Raw genomic sequence first — 20,396 nt, 5'->3', positions numbered from 1 at the left:
TTTACTGTTTCATGGCTGCCCTTTCACAGAGGCAACGGAACAGGGAGTTGGACGGCGAGAACTGAAGTCGGTTCCATTCATCAGCTACCTCTCTGCACTGCAGAAAAGCCAGCTGCTTTCTGACGACATCGTGGACGGTGTGGAAATCCGCTGCGAGGAAAAAGGCAGTTGTCCAACAGGCTGCCACCTGTGCCATCACCAAGCCGTGACGGGTGGAGTGACGGGCAGAGGCCGCATGAGTAACAGCAGAAGCGGAGAGCAGCCCTCGCCCATACCTGTGCTGCTGGAAGTCAGCCGCGTGGTGCCGCTATACAGTCTGGTTCAGGACAATGTCACCAAAGAGGTGAAAAAGTTGCCTGAGTGTCTGTGTGTGTTTGACAACATTATATAAAACACTGATTAAAAATAAACTCTAGCGATATAAGTAGAAACACAAATGTTTGATGTTAAGATTGAATAACAAATCCATAAGGTTAAATTCATACCAAAAATATAAATTTAAAACATACCCAGAACAAAAATAGTTTAAGATTTAATTTAAATCTTAATGTACTTTCCATCCTACTCTTGGTGATGGAATGGCACTTTCTTCCCATTATTTCCCATGTTCATAGTCATTCACCTGATGCAGTTGTAAAACTTCACCTCAAGATGGCATCAGTTGGTTAACTGTGGCCGTTGGTAATGCACACTGTAATACAGAGGGCACAAAAAGGATGACATCATGGTTTTCGCTTGTGGGGAAATCAATGTGTGTGATGTATATACACATATATATGTGCGTGTGTGTGTGACAGTGTGTGTGCGTTTCTACACAAATGTTCACGGTCAAGTAATATCAGCCAAATGACCATTAGTTAATAAGTCAGTGGATCTACGTGCGCAAAATAAATGTAATATTAAATCATTTAGAAACGGTCCCTGGATTAATTTCACATTTAGTTGACCACATGTTCCTGTGTTGGGATTTCTGACGTGTCTTGACATTGACTCTCCTCCTCCTCCACCTCCTCCTTCACCTCCTCCTTCTAATCATGTATAAGATAAAACAGAACCGGTGACTCATACCATACACGTATGTATATACACACCATTGAAAGCAGACCTGTTCTTTCTAATACGCCCCTTCTAATTAAGCGTCATCTAATTGCTTTACCTTACTGCAGGCTACAGTGATAACTGAGAGGGGGAGGGCAAGTGTGTGTATGTGTGCAAAGCCTGCTCTATGTACCCATAACTAGTGCCACAGTGCCAAAGAAAAGAAGACACAATCAATAGCAGACGGTCCCTAGTGGGCCTCATCGATAGCTAAACGTGAGGAAGAGCAAAATGTCGCTTTTTCCTCTCTTTCAAAACACCTCTGTATCCATCGCTCTCGCTGCCTCCCCCTACCCAACCCATGGTCTTCTGGGGATGTGGGGAGTGAGATGTATGAGGAGGAGGAGAAGGGTTAGACTGCAGTGGATTGCTCCGGCATGCCCCTCTGAGGAAGCTCGAGGCAGGATTATTAGCTTCTTATTGATGTCATCGACCTTTGGAGAGGGCGGGGAGTCCATCACTCCACTCCTCTCTTTCTTCTTCTCCTGGCTGCAGCCACTTCGGCCATACTTTAAAAGGGACATACATACAGTATATCGCATTAGAGACGCACAACACAACACAACACAACACACTACATCGTGCATCTTTAAATGCAATCAATCATTTCTCTCTCCCCTTCTGTCACTCCTGCTTTCTTTGCGCATCTCCTCCTCCTTCTTCTTACTCCTCCTCCTTCTCCTCTTTTCCCCATTCATGGGCTTTTGTCCCCACACTCTTATTTAAAACTACATGGTCCATGGACATACATACATACCACATAATAACGTCTACCATGTTACAAAAAGCTTTCTCTCAAATGAGTTCCCTTTTGTTAACTAAAACTTGCTGATGCAATGAAAATAGAACAGACATATAATTGAAAAATCTCTTGATTAGTAAGGCTGAGGTCATACTTAAATGAATTTCTTTTTCCGAGTGCACGTGTGCGTGTGTGCCCCCACCACTGGTCTTTATATAGCTGTCACTCCTTTTTGGACCTTCACTCCCTTTTTAGGTACATGCATGTTTCAGTGGCCTCTCACTGACTTCCTGACTCTTTGATAGAATGTGTCATGTCCCCATCCTATCAATCTCCTCATTATTAGGCCTATGGTGGAGGGTTGGTATCATGTAAATCAAAGTTTTTTGCAGAAAGACCACATTACCAGGTCTGGAAAGGGTAAAGTAAATGGAAACTTAAATAAGTTGCAAAAAGCACTGAAAAGGAGCTCATGAAACAAACTAAATATTCTTATATTTAGTTAATTTACCTTGTTTTGGGAAAAAAAAAAATCTGCCAACGAGGTTGAAAAAGGTGAAAAGAAGACCCCCCCCCCCCCAAAAGCTCTAACAAGCATCGGAAGAAGATGGACAGTATGTCAGTCTATCATAGGTCCAACTTTGCATTGAAGATCAAGACAATCACAAAGATTTCTAATTTATCCATCAGTTGTTCATATAGTTTCACTAAAGTTGTCTACATTTAAGAAAAAAAGAGGTTTCAAGTTTTCCTTTTCCTTGTCCTGGTATTCACTGTTACTGTCTGCCATCCTGTTTGGCTAGTTTAAACCTGACGTTGGCCTGGTTTTGATCGAAACCAATGTTGGATTTTACCTACGCTCAACTGAGGTGGTCTTGCTGACAGGCCTTCTGTGCACGAAAAAACATGCACACTTACTTCCCTGTTTTAGTGCCAGAGAAAAATACCTTAGTGGATAAATAAATAAGCTAACGTCTGTGGACCCGGCCAGTGGTCCCATGTCCTGTGTTGCTGTGACTGAATTACGGCAAACCTTTTCAACAAATTGCTTATGAGTCTAATGGGTTTGAATGCTTTATATCTTGCCAAGCTGCCACCGTCATGCTCTCACGATAACGCAACACTGCAGTTATTTCCAGGGGTGTGGTCTAGAATACTTTTTTCCAAGGGGCTGGAGGTGCACAGAGCAGCATCTACAGAACAAACAAAGTGATTTGTTAATAGAAAGTGTTCAAAATGTCACTCAGACTATTGGATCAGAGAGTGAGATGATGCTTCCATGATCTCCATAAGTTGCATAACATTTTAATGACCACAAGCACCAAAAGGCAATAAAATAAAAAAAAATCATAGTAATTGTGGGTTAAAATTTAAACCTAATGGGGCAAGTTGTTAGCTTGTGCTTCCTGCCTCTAAACATGCTCAAAATATCACTACAAGTGCAAAGTTCCTGCATCAGTCGAGTTTAACAATGTTAGGCTTTGAGTGCTTTCATATCCATATTTTCAAAATCCTGTTTGAGAGAACTGTAGCAAGTATTTACAGGGAGGTCATTCATTTTTTATCTTTGCTAGAACAATTTAAGTTCATATGTTTACTCTATAGTGAAACACAAAACATAGTTTTGCTGTCTTGTTCCTAATGCTAGATCTTTTTTGTGTTGGCTATGTTGATAGTGACTTATGAATTGGTTTAGTAAGAAATATATTAAAAAAAAACAGCCGGCCTCTGGGGCCGATTGATTTCCTTTGAAAATGTCAGCTTATATTAGAATAACATTTCAGACAGAATTGGCTGCCCCCGACACAGTACCTGCTGGTTAAAGGTTTGTCGGTTACGTTGCAATCCCCCATCAACCTCTGAGTGAACCAACCCTACATCTGCCCCTAGTGTCCAATTTCCTGGAAGTACTACTTTTGATAAGGTTCCTAGGAGCAGCGTTGGTTAACGCCATTAGCCTTGAGTGATTGGAAGAGCCACATAAACGTAATCGTGCGTGCACGCACACACACTTAGGTCACCATTGATGGTGTCCTGTTTGTGCTGACTTAGACCCTTTTCAACCACTGGTGATCATTTTATAAATCAATACTGCAGGCCAGCTGGCCAGTGTTTTCATGTATTAGCCTCTGAAGACAGACAGTAATGTGGTCAGCTAAGACTAGACAAACAGATTAATGCATTCTAGAGGTCACGATGGCCTCCTTTGCCTTCTTGTAAGTCATGACTGAGTTCTATGAAAGTGAAGGGTCCAAATAGTATTTTGGTGCCAGTGAGTCTGCTAGACCGAAATGACGTAAAGGCTTGGAATTGGTCGGAGTTGCTGCTGATCCTCAGTGGCGCTGTTGTTTACTGATCTTGTCTTGTTTTCGAAGCGGGGGGTGATTGCATTTCAGCTCGATTTGTTCAGTATTGATAAGGTCAATGGAGATGAATTGGGGCATATTTGTGAGTGGAAAAGATCTTGTAACCATGGGGACGTCACTGATTCCTGAAAAAAAATCTGTCATGACGGCACAGAATCTGTCCTACGCTGTTACAGTCATTGCTCAGATTGGACCTTCCTGTCAAAACACTTGCTGTTCCATTTGATGCACAGAGAAAACTAAGGCTTGTTTTCTAACCTTTCTGGCCAGTACCGTGTACTGTATATGGATCCACAGTGTTCTGGGAAATGCATGATCTTTCCTAATCAATAAAAGTGAGGGTATCTAGTAACTAGAATTCTCTCCTGAGCCTGGCCTCACTGGCCCCTTTTTTTCTTTAAACATTGGGAAATATCCGTATCCTCACTACCAAACACTTGACATACGATTCTATACTACTCCTTCTTGCTTTTTCTAAAGTCGTCATCTCCATTGCGGCCCCTCGTGCCCCCACCCAACCCCCAGCTTATTCTGTAAACCACAACTAGATTCCCTGTTTACCCAGTAGAGACTGGCTTGGATTACTCTTCAAACATAAACACGGTGGTAATCGCTTTGTCTATTTTTCACATGTGCAGCCAAGCAATCAAGCGCACAGACCCATATGGGGTTTTTCTAGGAATCTGGTGATGGTAAATGCACGTCGATCCTGTGGTTTTTTTCTCTCTCCTGTCCCTGGCAGTGGAGGTCATTTCTCATATTTGTCTAGTCTGTGTGCATGCAAAGACCTTGAGTCCCAGTGTTTCTGATTCATTTTGTGTCTGGGTCTGCTTGGCCCTGGCAGAAGGTGGCGAAACCCCAGTTGCTGTTGATTTCTGAGCAGTGGGTCATATCAGTTCAAGCATCTAAAAATAACCTTTGCCCATTAGGCCATGGAGTTATTAATCAAAGGGTACATTTAAAGGCTTCTGTGAGAGGATTTGTAACAAAGAAGCTTTGCTTGGTCAAGATTTCCAAAGTTACGTAGACAGCATGGGAATTTACTTTTTCAGGTCCTTCTTTTGGTTTTCTCTCCTTTGGTCTTCTCAGCCTCTGTGGTTATTTTCTCACTCTTGCCCGCTCTAACTGCTAGTTAAGGTTGTTCTCACCCACCAGATCCTGTGCCTTGAATAAAAACAAGTAGTACAGGATGTCAGTTCCCATGAAGGGTCTGTTGAGTCTTCCTTAAAGCTAACAACTCCTAAATCCTAACATCAGCAACATCCTAACTGGGTTGCATACCCCAAGATTTTTTTTAGCCAAACCTTGTGCATTTCTGGTCAGGACTTTGCCCAAAGTCATCTCAAATGTCATGTTCACTAAACAGCACAGTGCAGACATCTGCCTTTGTATTTCTCCCATAACATGAAAAAAGCACTTGAGGAAATCAATTTTTAATTGTACTGTGTGTGTGTGTGTGTGTGTGTGTGTGTGTGCTTGTGAGAGAGCGAGACCATGGATTCCCTACTGATGTCTGATGTTTGTGGTCTTGTCTACTCCTTTGCTTTAGGATCAGTGAAAGTCACGGTGAATTGGAATAAAGGAGTGGCTCTTCTCCCCACATTGTTGGATGGCTGGTACTCAGTGATAATGTTTCCACATGATTCTATTGTCCTATTTTTGTGACCATGATCAAGCACATCTCCAAAGCTGTCTGTATGAGGCAGCATTACCAGCCGCTCATACCCCATAAATATCAGAGCTCTCCATTGATCCATAGTGTGAGCAGGGAGCCAGAAAGCTGGTGAACTCCCTTGAACTCACTCTATATCATTTCTGTGTCTTTAGGGAAAGCCCTGACATTATACTTTATTACTTTGACGGTTATATTGGCGTTTTTCTCCCTTTCAGAGAATGACTGAGCGTCTGTCTTTGATTTTTCTTTCACCAGTTAATGAAGCAGCAGAAGGAGATGTTAGGAGATGACATCATCTCCTAACATCTCCCTACCCGCCCCCTCCATCCCGCTCACAGACAGACCGACAGCTGCGCAGACTGATAGGCACACACACCTACACACACAAACAGGCGAATAGAGTGACGGAGGCAGGGAGTGTCACAGCTTTCACACCTCCATCATAAAAGTCACAGTGCATCTACGATATCACACTGTAAGCTTGTCGATATTAGTAAGATGTTCCTGCTCTCCGGTAATTGGGAACGTTGGATATGAAAAGGTCACTCTGTGTGTGTATGTGTGTGTGAGACAGACTATGAGAAAGAGATAATAGAAGAGGACTTTTTGGAAACCCCTTACTCTGTTCAGCAGATATTAAAGAAAGTTCAGATCTGACACTTATGCTCTTATAATCCATGTAAGAGGAGCCTTAAGGAGGAATGTCGTCATGCAGAATGAAGTATGCATATGTGGCTGTGTGTGGAGGTGGGCAGGTTTGGAGATGGGGGAGGGGGAGGCATAGATGGACAGGGAGTGCATGTTCCAGGAGATAATTGCATTTCTCTCACCTGTTACCCTTTGCAGGCCTTCAAGAGCGCCACAATGAGCTCATACTGGTGTGCCGGAAAGGGCGATGTCATTGATAACTGGTGTCGCTGTGACCTGAGTGCCTTCAGCAAAGATGGCCTGCCTAACTGCAGCCCGCTCAGGCAGCCCATGTAAGTGTGAGGTGACACCATGACACCTAGGATTTCATGCACAGGAAAAGCTTCATAGCTGCATGCACTGATGCACTCCAGACACACTGTATGTACACACACACACTCACATAAACACACATACAGAGGCATGCACGCACAAGTCGCACATACACACGGACTCCCGAGACACTTGAGAAAGTTGTAGACAAAAGTACAATCCCCAAAGTTCTAATAACTGTCAGTCAGCACTTAGACCCCTCTGAAAGAACACACTTTCATTCAAGTGCCCTAATAATACCTCAGAGGCTGTAGTGAGTCATCCACTTCAACCAAAAAACTTTTAAACACTAAGTTAAATGGGAAATACATTAAAAATCAGGCTGTAATTAAAGCATTTCAAGTAATTTTAATGATGCCAAGTATACATTTGAGTTTGCTGCAGTATTGAATGGATGCTAACATTAATTGCAGCCCCCCCCCCCCCCTTGAATTATGTTGAAAGCTTAATGAGGCTGAAATAATGTATTGCTGTGAGAGAGCCTGCTGGGGTCCAAGACCTAAAGACATTTGCAGCCACTGTAATAATTCCTTACGGACTTGTGTCCACATGTCAACTATAATCTAATTCATACTGTCAAATATTTCTCCATTTCAGACGTGCTGTAATAAATACAGGGAAAAGATACAGTGATACATAAACAAGTACTCCATTCCATTTAATGTTTCCCTTTCGATCAACAGGATCTAACTGACTTGGGTGAGAGGTTGTGGGTCAGTGAGTTTTATGTCAGGGTTCATAACAAAATTTCAGGGAATGTTTTTTTATATATTTAAATAACTGCAACCAATAGACCATGGGGAGACCAGGGGTCTCCAAATATATTTGTCACAGGGTCAGAATGTTTCTGAAAAAACACCTTGGGGCCAAACACTAAGATAAAATAAAATAAAAATCTTTTTACTTTTGTCTAACATTGTTATTTGATGAAACCAGTAGCATGCTGGATTGGGCCCGATGGAGCCCGCAGGTCACCAGTTGATGATCAGTGCATGCTGGATTGGGCCCGATGGAGCCCGCCACCAGTTGATGATCAGTGTCATATGGTTTCTAAAATGAAGAATTAATATTTCTACTCATTTTTAAGTCAGTGAATAGGAATATTTGATCTTGATGAGGCCCATGTGGCTGTAAGTGAAAGGAAGAGATGCTGTGTCAGACATGAGGTAAAGTTATTTGATGCAACATCTGTATAATCCAGACTGTGTAATCTGTCTGCTATTTAAAAAGTGCTAATACAATGCAACCCTTTACCAAAAGTGCTGTGTACTCTGACTTGTGTTGATACTGGAGACTGATATTATGCAGCACAAGTGTTGCACAAGTAGTTTGAGACGCTTTTATGGTTATTTTGTTTGTGGACTGTGGTTTTGTAATTGGAGATGAAGGGTGTGGTTTTACAACCAGAGTTTTGGTCATGCTTTCTGTGGCACGAAAGCTGCAGCGGCCAACTCTCCCACTTTGACCAGCAAAGACCTGAAAAATCCCACACTGCTTATTATTTTTGTGTAATAGGACTAAACAACGTGGTGTGGATTTTTATGCGGGAGGAATGCCCTGCCTCTCTCACGCAAACAGACACAGTACCAGACACAGCTGGAGGGCAGGTGAATGTAAATACTGTTCTTCTATCACTATTGAGGAATAAAGAAAACAGGGGGAAAACTGCTGGAGAACAGGTGACATTGGAATGTTGTTTTGTTTGAAGTTGTTGTTTGCCATCTTGATGTCCAGTAAGATGTTGGCTACAGTGACTGTTTCTGCTCTGACACAGGAATTACCTCACTGGATCACAACTTTTCCACTCTTAATTAAAGGCTTTACCGTTAGACACATGCATGCACAAGGTTTAACGTGACATTTCTCAGCTTTGCAAGTCTTGACAACTTATTATTGATTTGATTTTTTGATTTCTAAATCTCATGTTGTCCATATCACTCAATTAGTTTGCGTCTGGCCCCTTATCTGGAGCCCTCGAGCACAATGGTGGCCGTGGAGTGGATGGACGTGGAGCCTCTGATTGGCTGCAAGATATCGGACTATATTATCCAGCATAAAAGAATGGAAGACTCGACCGAGGCAGACGTCTACACAGGTAAAAACAAAATTTATTTATTTTTTTTACATTTTTAACAACTCATTAACAATGGAGGGCTGTGCAAACAAAGAATATTTGTTTATTTACCCAGTAGCACATGATCATGGCCTGAATGGGCCTATGACAGAGGATAATATGAGATATAAGATAAGAGCTAATTCCTTCAGCCTTGTAAGAACAGTTAACTGTAGGGAAGTTCATATTAGTTTGTAGTGAGAACTTTCCTGCTGCCTTCATATTGCATCATGTTTTGCATACTTGTTAAATGAAACACATTATATTTGATATGAGTTATGGTGATTAAAGAAACATAAATGTGCTCTCTGAGAACTCTGTTTCCAGCTGTGTTTGGAAACGTTTTATAAACTGTCCTGTAAATGTTTTAAAGGCAATGATCTTAGTGAAAGAAGGGTTTCGAGTTGCAACACAAAAGCTATTTTTTTTGTGGTAGGTCTGTCAAACAAGTAAAACTTTAAACTGTACAATGACAGACAGCTTTGGATTAATCACGATACAACAACATTTCTGTATACTGCTGCGAAAGAAAGACAAATAACAGCAGGTTGGTGTTTGTGTTTCACACCTGTTTTTAATTGTTTTTATTCCACGTAATGTGATTATTATTATGGAAAAAAATTGAAATAAATACACAAAAGTATAACTTGGAATTTTATTTTAAAGGGTTGGTGAATTTGAATCATTACTCTGAATCTTTCAGGTGGCTTGTAGAACTTCATATGGTTTCTAAAATGAAGAATTAATATTTCTACTCATTTTTAAGTCAGTGAATAGGAATATTTGATCTTGATGAGGCCCATGTGGCTGTAAGTGAAAGGAAGAGATGCTGTGTCAGACATGAGGTAAAGTTATTTGATGCAACATCTGTATAATCCAGACTGTGTAATCTGTCTGCTATTTAAAAAGTGCTAATACAATGCAACCCTTTACCAAAAGTGCTGTGTACTCTGACTTGTGTTGATACTGGAGACTGATATTATGCAGCACAAGTGTTGCACAAGTAGTTTGAGACGCTTTTATGGTTATTTTGTTTGTGGACTGTGGTTTTGTAATTGGAGATGAAGGGTGTGGTTTTACAACCAGAGTTTTGGTCATGCTTTCTGTGGCACGAAAGCTGCAGCGGCCAACTCTCCCACTTTGACCAGCAAAGACCTGAAAAATCCCACACTGCTTATTATTTTTGTGTAATAGGACTAAACAACGTGGTGTGGATTTTTATGCGGGAGGAATGCCCTGCCTCTCTCACGCAAACAGACACAGTACCAGACACAGCTGGAGGGCAGGTGAATGTAAATACTGTTCTTCTATCACTATTGAGGAATAAAGAAAACAGGGGGAAAACTGCTGGAGAACAGGTGACATTGGAATGTTGTTTTGTTTGAAGTTGTTGTTTGCCATCTTGATGTCCAGTAAGATGTTGGCTACAGTGACTGTTTCTGCTCTGACACAGGAATTACCTCACTGGATCACAACTTTTCCACTCTTAATTAAAGGCTTTACCGTTAGACACATGCATGCACAAGGTTTAACGTGACATTTCTCAGCTTTGCAAGTCTTGACAACTTATTATTGATTTGATTTTTTGATTTCTAAATCTCATGTTGTCCATATCACTCAATTAGTTTGCGTCTGGCCCCTTATCTGGAGCCCTCGAGCACAATGGTGGCCGTGGAGTGGATGGACGTGGAGCCTCTGATTGGCTGCAAGATATCGGACTATATTATCCAGCATAAAAGAATGGAAGACTCGACCGAGGCAGACGTCTACACAGGTAAAAACAAAATTTATTTATTTTTTTTACATTTTTAACAACTCATTAACAATGGAGGGCTGTGCAAACAAAGAATATTTGTTTATTTACCCAGTAGCACATGATCATGGCCTGAATGGGCCTATGACAGAGGATAATATGAGATATAAGATAAGAGCTAATTCCTTCAGCCTTGTAAGAACAGTTAACTGTAGGGAAGTTCATATTAGTTTGTAGTGAGAACTTTCCTGCTGCCTTCATATTGCATCATGTTTTGCATACTTGTTAAATGAAACACATTATATTTGATATGAGTTATGGTGATTAAAGAAACATAAATGTGCTCTCTGAGAACTCTGTTTCCAGCTGTGTTTGGAAACGTTTTATAAACTGTCCTGTAAATGTTTTAAAGGCAATGATCTTAGTGAAAGAAGGGTTTCGAGTTGCAACACAAAAGCTATTTTTTTTGTGGTAGGTCTGTCAAACAAGTAAAACTTTAAACTGTACAATGACAGACAGCTTTGGATTAATCACGATACAACAACATTTCTGTATACTGCTGCGAAAGAAAGACAAATAACAGCAGGTTGGTGTTTGTGTTTCACACCTGTTTTTAATTGTTTTTATTCCACGTAATGTGATTATTATTATGGAAAAAAATTGAAATAAATACACAAAAGTATAACTTGGAATTTTATTTTAAAGGGTTGGTGAATTTGAATCATTACTCTGAATCTTTCAGGTGGCTTGTAGAACTTGAGAGAACTTCAGGAAAGTCAGAACTCCACTGAAGTTGTTGTCCTCAATTAATCAGGCTACAGTTCCTCAACATCGAGTTGACAGTCGTCTGAGTCCGCTTGTCAGTCGTAGACTTTTGTAGCTTGACATCTCAAATGAAGTTGAAGCCCAGCCATCAAGATAGTAATTTAAGCCAGAGGCATGTTGGTTAATTTTAAGACTTCTCCCAGCAGTGTGTGCAAATAACGATGTGTATTAACTGTGTAATAGAGCTATGATAAGAATATTGACAGTAATATAACAGGATATACAGTGCCCAATTAATCTGCTTATTTATTAAAATATGTTTAATCTTTAAATCTTTAAAAATGATAAAACACATTCATTTTACAGCCCCCATTTGTTGTATTAATGGCAAGAGTCAAAATGAAAAGTCCGAAGTTACATAAGATTAAAGTTTCATCTTTGGGAACAGTGGAGTCGGACAAGGAGAAAAGAGAAGGTGTTCAATGGTGTGACTGGTTCTGACCATTGTGCCACTGAGTTAGGTAAGTGGCTTCAGCTCGGCTGCCACAGCACAAAGGTGACAGGAACTTAATAATAGTGGAGAAGTGAGGTGGTCCGTCTGAAGCTGGCTTTCATCACTGCGAAGCATGTACAGACCATTCATCATTCCTGGGAGCAGTGGTGATGAAGCGTGGGCACCAGCAAAAAAGGGTGGATACAGGCCACTAGAATGGGCATGCTGGCAGAGGTGAGGTAGAAGGGGCAGATGGTGTGGGTGAGTCACTCTGCTATGTGCCAGTCACATCTATAAATCCAGACATTTGAGTCATATAGTGTATAGAGAGTACAAGGATCCATTGTCATGATGTGTCTTTTGTTCTGTGCATTTCTTCAAGTTAAGAACGCCTGTCCTGGCTGAAACAGTGAACAGGAGAAAGTTGTTGTTTTTCTCTGATCGGAATCATTCAACATGTCCATGATAATCAGTAGAATCTAAGGCAACAGAAGTTCTGTGTGATTGTCTGTGAAGTTATTCACACTCCACAGTGGACAAAGCATCAGAAATGTTTCTTTAAAGATATGCTGCAGTTATAGGATAAAATTATCTCTATTTTACTAAGGCAAGACCCAAAAATAATATTTGAGGGTTGATCTTACCTAGTACTTACTTGTGCTGTAGGAACGCACTGGTACTGATCCAAGTGATATCAATATTGAGCCCGATACCTGATTTCAATAATTCTGTTAAAATCAATACTTATTCAGATGCCAAAGTTTGGAATCTATAGAATAAGTAGAAGGAAAGTAGTCTACTTTCCTTCTACGTATTCTATAGAACATGACTTGTTTGTCTTAGGTGTGAGCAATGTTAATAAATCTATGAAATGTTTGGCCTTTGAGTCAAGTTAAAAGTTACATTAGCTTTATTAATTACTATGACCACCAGTACTACTTCTTCCTCAGTGAGCACTGAATATATTTACTGCTTAAATTTACATTGGGGATCAGTAGGTGAATGATACCAATGAAACATTATAACCAAGTAGCCTATACTTGGTTATCTGCTCCTGGCTTGGCCTATCTATATAGTAGTCACAGATATTTATACCTAGGAACGACAAATGTTCATTATTGATCGTGCTGTTAATAGAAAAACCACGCAAATAAGAGAAGTTATGTCAAACTAAAAAATAAATATACTAAATTATCAGGAAATAGAAGTCCCTTTAAGTTATGAATTGAAGTTAGTTCCAGGCAAAAAAAAAAAAAAAAGAATTACGCAGTTTCATCTTCTTGCATCCATGAGAATGACTTCATTCGTCACATGGAATCACAGATTCTGGCTCTGCATCTGAATCTATAGCCAAGCTGACGCACTGCTTTAGGCCATTGTTTGAAGGAGGAAAACAAACAGACTGACACACACAAACGCTTAGCCATGCTTACCATGCGTCACACTCTCAGAAAACACACATTTAGCCGTGTGCACACTTGTGCAGAAGGCAGACAGGGAGCACAGAGATGCAGACACTTGGATCCGTCCCCTAGTCCTTAGAGCCATGTTTCTGTGTCACTGCTGTCTAGACTATGGTGGCAGAGGGGACAATCACTCCTGGAGGTTTTGAAGGTCAGTCACATGTTTAAAAAAGAATGGTAATTTTTGGCTCCCGAGACTGTGCTGATTGTAAAAAATGACTTAGTTTCAGATACAGTGTGCATCACTTTGGTTTATATATTTAGATCACATGTCAAACAATTTTAATCTGATTATTCACATTATTTTATGGTAAGGAATTATCACGTCCTGTCTTGATAATTAATCATGATTAGAATTATAAAATCCATAAATGCATGCAGGGTGTTGAGTTTTTTTTTCTTTTTGTTTAGTTCAAGCTGTTTTGAAACCAAACTCTTTTCTGCAGCATATATAAAAAAATCAAGGAAAAATATAAATATACATTTTTATTTTTTTATAACCATTTATCCTAAAGGTTTGCAAAGTGGGTCCCCGTCTAGAGGCTAATGCAGTTTGGGGGGCCTTGGCATGGAAACATTGGGGAACCCTTGTGTTAAAGCAACAGTTTTGTCCACAATAGTTCACATATTTAGATTTTTAACATTCTAGTGATGCATCAGGGATTAAAAAAATGATGCCCTGCACCCAATCGCCATGCCTAAATTTAGTCAGATTATTTGTGTAGTAACTGATGATGGTTAGTTCTCCCATGAACTGCAGTTAAACTTGGCGTCACCACTGAGATATGTTCTGATTAGTTGTTTTTTGAAACTCTCCAAAGCCCTGTTGTCACTGTGGTTATCACTGCCGATGAGGTGATGTATTTGCTTTGGAATGCCGTAGGTTTATCAACAGCTTTGGTGACACTTTTATCCATGTCAATAAGCTGTTGCTGATGATGTAATGGGCCTTTAGCCTGGGTTTTTCACCAGTAAATGCTTCCTGCATGAATCACCGAGCAATCAGTCCTTGGAAATCCTTGTTGTGAATGGCCTCCTATTGACTAATTTATCTTTCATACATGTTGCTGATGTGAGAGGTGATGTCACTGCTCCGTTTGTAACTTGGCTAAATACACAGATGCACACTTTTATGGCAGTAAACGTGAAGGGCTAAGTGGAAAATTTCAGTCAAAGTTTGAGTCTGTTCTGAAGTGTCTTCCAAAGTTTATAAATGCTCCATCATTATGATGGGTGGTGTAAAGATCGATGCTTTTTCCTCAATGGCTGATTCCATTTCTGCCAAGGCCACGCCTTACACTTTGTCAATTTCTTGCCTGACCTAAGCCTGACTCTAAACAAATCCATCATTGTTTATTAAATGAATGACTTAGGCTGCCATTATTTCCTCAATAAAGTACCTTCCTGTCTGGCTGTCAGCACAGATTACAATATTAAACTGACATTTCCATTCAAGAGATCATTCAGTGTTAAGTGAAGAAAAAATACATTGTTTGTTTTCCAACTTTTCCGAGCTCACACAGACTCTGAAACCAGGCACCGCTAGGTTTAATTTTTTTCAGACTGTTTTCACTTTCTCACCAATTCCTCTATTTACTTTGTTTTAGATAAAGGTGCTTTATTGTGGAGCTGGAAGACTTCCGAGGGATTAGGTCATTTTGTAGCATCAGTAGTGCCTTTAACATCTGTATAAACCATTAGCAGCCAGGAGTGCATTGCTAATCCCCTCAGATCACTCTCCCCCACTCAACAGTTATGACAAAAAGGCCATCTTTTCATGAAGGCGTCTCCCTGGCCTCTCACAAATCTTGGCTCAGAGGTCAACAGTGGCTGGAAGATAAGTCTTTAAGCTTTGATGTGCATGAAGACCAGCTGAGCCTCTGTACTCAGATCTTTATGTTTATATGAAAAACCATGCTGCACTGGAAATCATCTGTGTCTTGACAGTTCTCTTACATTTTTTAGTTTGGAATTTTTTTAGAAGGCTGGAACGAACATCTCCAGGTTAATCTGTCACAGACCTAAGAAGGTCATTTATTGTTTTGTGTACTGTTGCTATTCCACAGACGTCGCTGTTTATCATTTGGATTTATATACTATACTATATATACTTGCTGTATTGCTGTGTTCTGTGAAGTCTAGATTTTATACTTCAAGAGTAGGGGTCTTACATAGTACATTTTCAGCAGGGGGAGCTGCAGACTGATGTGTCTCAACGTTAATTGGTAATGATTTGTAAAAACAGAGCCTAAATTAGCTTGTTGTACCAGTTGACTATAGAGCATTTACTAAAGTAGTGCAGTATAGATAGTTTGTTGTGTATAGTATAGGTGTGGTAGTTCCTCTGTTAACCTAAAGTTATGATTAAGCAACATCTAGTGGTCTATTAGCAAATGACTCATTCTCCAGTTAGCCCCTTGATTAAGAATTGTTAATGGCTATTGAAACAATTTGAGCATATAGTAAAGAAAAATTGCTAAGTGTGTGAGAAAGAATTAGGAACAAAAGAAGAGGAGCTGGTTTCAACTAGCTGAATACAATCTACATACACTAAGCCCTATTGTATATCGATACATGATCTGGAAATGTATTTATTGATTGAAATTAAAAGTACAAATTCTAATTCTAGACCAGCAGTTTTCAAAATACAAGACCAAACAAATAAAATAATAAAATTGTATATTCCTCAGCAATTGAGAAGTAACGACAAGGGTTGATTTCTTGAAGACCTTTCACGACTCATCTGAGATTCTTCTTTAGTTCCAGCTAATTGCTATGACATCGTTGTATTCAGCCCATTAATCGCTCAATACCTAAATAGAAAGTTGTTGTAAACCAAAGCAGCTGTCCACGCCGTGAACCATTGACAGGATGTCACATTTACCTTGGTCAGAGTGTGAAAGGGGAGTTGGGTGAGACCCATGCTCAAGGTGTGATAATGGGGGGTTGGTATCAGCTGAGACACACAGCTGAATGTGGCATCTTTTATTTTTGTCTTTGTTGTCACATGTGAGTTGCATTTCCTGAAAGTAGAACTCAACATTTCAACGGCTTGGTTTACAACATCCTCGACCTACAGCGTCTCCCGATACATCACATCTCCCATTAATGTATTAGGAAAGTCTTGTTCCATCATTCTTTCGTACAGCATTAAAACACATTTCGCAGCAGACCTTATTGGTGAGCAGAGCAGACGAATACGTCGTTACCCAGTGCTATACACTGAAGACGGCTTTGTTTACATTCGCTGGTTATATGCAATACACTGGATTTTGCTACATTGACTTTCTTTCATTTGCTTTTTTTCTTGTTTTTTTTTTTTGGCAAAAAAAAAACAAAGTGTAATTCAGACTCTTCTGATGTTTTTTTTTTGTCCTCGAATATGATGTCACCACTGTGTTAGCATAGCTGAGTGACATGTTCTTACGTATATGAAGTGAGTATTGACTTACTATGATAATCAAGTTACGATGCGCTGTAGGAACAGAATTCCGACTTAGGTCAAGGATCCCCGTAGTGTACCTGGTCTTACCAGGACCTGGATTCTTTAGAACTCTTACGCATAAGTGATAAGTAATTAAAACAACATATGACAAATATGGAGGAGGTCATCAGCATAGTACTTAGCCTTTACATCTAAAACAATGGGCTGCTCATGGAGAAGACTTTGCATTGTTTTACGGTCAGTCACGCTCGGCATGGTCAGCACTTAGTAGTGGTTTAATGACATGACCTGCTACATCACCATCTGACCGTTACACCATTAGGTCTATGGAGAGGCTCTAAGATCATCTCAGTTCAGACAACTGACCCAACCTTGACAATGAGTTGAAGGTGGGGACACAGTAACATACCAACAGTTCTCCAATGGCGCTGGACTTCATCAGTAAAAGAATGTGTGAGCAGAAGTAGCTAGAATCTATTTTGGGGTTAAATATGGGGGAAATAATCATTACTACTACTATACTATCCCTTCTTAATGGTCTTCTGTGTGTCCAAAAACGTATCCTCCTAATATGACTTTTTTCAACTTTAACAACTAACTTTTGATAACAAAGAGTTTTATTTTATTTATGCAATTTTACACACAAATTAACACTAGAAGGGAACATACACAGACATAACGGTCTCTGCTATGATCGGGTCATGTGACGCGCACTGGTAAACGTGGTGCAGAGAGAGAGAGAGAGAGAGAGAGAGAGAGAGAGGCATCACCTGTTTCTATGAGCAGTGCTTTGTTGAAGATGATGTCATTTAATAGAATAGTCTCTCTCTCACACACACACACATACACACTTAGCTACCTTTGGAGGAAATGAAGCGAATGAATGCTGAGTGTTAAGGTTGCGTACATTATCATTTAACCAGGTCAGGGATCTCTGATTTTAATCACCCATTTACTTCCTTCATTCATTTTTATTAATTTATAGAGTTGTTTTTATGAAGCTGTTAAATAAAAAGCCCCGTAGAGCTTAATGTTCTGTCTTATCATTCACTCCGTTGGTGCAATTTATTTTTACTGGCCTGTTCTCCGGTGACTGTTGTCACAGCGGTTGTGGATATGCTCAGATGTGTTCATCCACTTCACTAGGCCTCGTGGAGGCCTCTAGATGGCACACAAAGGCAGAGGCAGCATTTCCAGAGACTCAAGCTGCACAAGCAGTGCTGATACACACTCTCCCCGGCATTGTTCCGGAGCCTCAGCATTCCTGTGCAGCAATAGGTTAAGGATATCTTACACATTATGGTCACATAAAATATGAATACATTTAAACACGGTGACGCAAAATGTTTGAAACACATTGTAAAAATGTATTGCTTAGTTTGCAACGCTAAATAGAGAATGCTAGCAACAAATGAATGTTTGAATTGCAGTCATCACTAGTGTCAGAACTCGACAATCATCCTAATCATTTTTGGTGAACTTTCACTACAGTGTCAGACCTCTTCTCATTGGGAGTTCCCAGCAACAAATGAATTGTTCAGGAGAGAAAAAAAATCATCAGATTTATCTAATAAAAGACTCAACCGAAAGTATACGTCAAATTCAGACCACTCCATCTTCCCATTTCGACAATCGCTCTCTGGTCTCGTCAGCTGCTAATTTGCATAGCTTGTCCTTAAATCACAGCTATGCTGAGGTGACACTTTTTGTGAAAGCACTCATCAGCGTAGCACAGTGCTTCCCACAACTGCCACACAATTGCATGCACTTAGTGCTAATTAAAAACCTGTGAGTCTCTCTCTCTCTCTCTCTCTCTCTTTCTCTCTTTCTCTCTCTTTCTCTCTTTCTCCCTCTCCCTCTCTCGCTTTCTCTCTTTATTTCTGCGTTGCATCACGGCTATACAACACCTGAGTTTGTAACATGACAAACAAATGAGGGCAGGGCCAGGCAGGAAAATTACAAGTGCCTGCAAGAATGGGAAAGTGAGAAGATGCTGTATGTAAATGTAGAAAGGAAACAGAGAAGTGAGAAGGAACAAGGATAACAGAACACACACAGAGGAGGCAGAGCAGAATGAGCAGCGATAACAATGAGTGGGGGCACAGACAGAATCATCACTAATGGTTACACAGCAATGATATCACCTCATGCTGGCACTGTCGGGCAGAGACACCGATTAGCACTTGATCTTTGCCCTTGTTTTTGTTCCAGTTTCCTCGTCCCTGCCCACAATGCCAGTCAGTGCTACAGACGTCATGCAGCTCCGCTTTGCTGTCCTCTTCTATCTCGTCCCTCATACCTCAACGCGCCTCACTGTTTCCCTCATGTCCCCCTTTTTCCCTGCAATCAGCGTCAACAGCATCCCCTCCCTGTTTATGTAACTGCTCCATTATTGGTACGGACCAAGAAAGCCCCTCCAATGCATCGATAAGCCCCCGTTCAAAGAGATTGAATTATATGGAGATAAACGGTGTCCTTGAGCATGGGTGCAGATAACAGATTGGAGTGACACAGCTGACTCTCTTTGTTTTGTTAATTAAAGATGACCTCATCGCTAAAAATGGACGCTGTGCACCTCCTCGTCACGAGCCTAGCCATCAGCAGATTGCAGATTGCAGGCATGGGGCCAAGGGCTTTCTGCATTCCCTTTCCCTTTTTGCTTCCTTTTCAGTTTTGCCTTCTCACTCACACAGTTATTTCCTTCTTCTCTCCTTAACTTTCCTGGTGTCATTGTTCTCCTCACACTGTCTCATTAACTAACGTGACACTTACCACCATTAATGGATTTGTGCTTGGATTGTAACTGAAAGAAGGGTGGTCTGCCTGCATATGTATAGTGTAGTATAGTATATAGTATACTCAAATTACTTAACATTTAGATTACTTAACAAGAGATTTCCTTTATATAATGTATGCAACCATTAAATTCTCTTTACTCCAAAGGGAGTGTTTAACACAGTTTTAGTTTTAGTTTTAATTAAATGAACATAAAGGTATTAGTTTAGCTATTGAATCCTAGGTTTAAGAACCAGACACATTAGAACCAGCAGATGATTGCTGAGGATGTATAGCACTATATAGCACAGGGCGGTACTGTACACTTCCAACAATGTTGTAACTGAATTTTGCAGACCAAAAGGTTTATCTGGCAAGGCTTCTCCATCATTTTTTTGCAGACCAAAAGGTTTATCTGGCAACGTGATATTGGCATTTTTGCCTGAAATTTTTATAAATAAGAAAAATTGCTTTTTTATAGTTTATTATTCATAATAGATCACAAAGGCTTCTCCATCGTTTGGCTATATTTAACAAAAACAAATAACTAACTAAATATAAGGCAAAGACCATACAGAAATCTTAGTAAAGGTAAAGAAAACTAGGGAGTAAAACAACAACATTTTGCAAAAACACTGTAGGAATCAACCTGTAGGCAGAGATTTAGGAAACTGCCCCTGGAGCTCTA

The 20,396-nt window shown here is 40.2% G+C and overlaps 1 protein-coding gene across 1 annotated transcript in view; it reads left to right on the top strand.

Annotated features, from left to right (window-relative positions):
* astn2 (astrotactin 2) overlaps positions 1 to 20,396 on the top strand; it is a 220,838-nt gene that overhangs the window by 182,200 nt on the left and 18,242 nt on the right. The window contains exons 17-19 of the mRNA XM_025061990.1: positions 30 to 343; positions 6,728 to 6,861; positions 8,848 to 8,996. Coding sequence (XP_024917758.1) covers positions 30 to 343; positions 6,728 to 6,861; positions 8,848 to 8,996 — 597 coding nt within the window. The remainder of the gene's footprint in view (positions 1 to 29; positions 344 to 6,727; positions 6,862 to 8,847; positions 8,997 to 20,396) is intronic.

Source organism: Cynoglossus semilaevis, chromosome 14 (genome assembly GCF_000523025.1).
Source record: "Cynoglossus semilaevis isolate Cse_v1.0 chromosome 14, Cse_v1.0, whole genome shotgun sequence".
NCBI lineage: Eukaryota > Metazoa > Chordata > Actinopteri > Pleuronectiformes > Cynoglossidae > Cynoglossus > Cynoglossus semilaevis.
The sequence above is the reverse complement of the archived record's forward strand: the minus strand, read 5'-3'. Positions and strand labels throughout refer to the sequence as shown.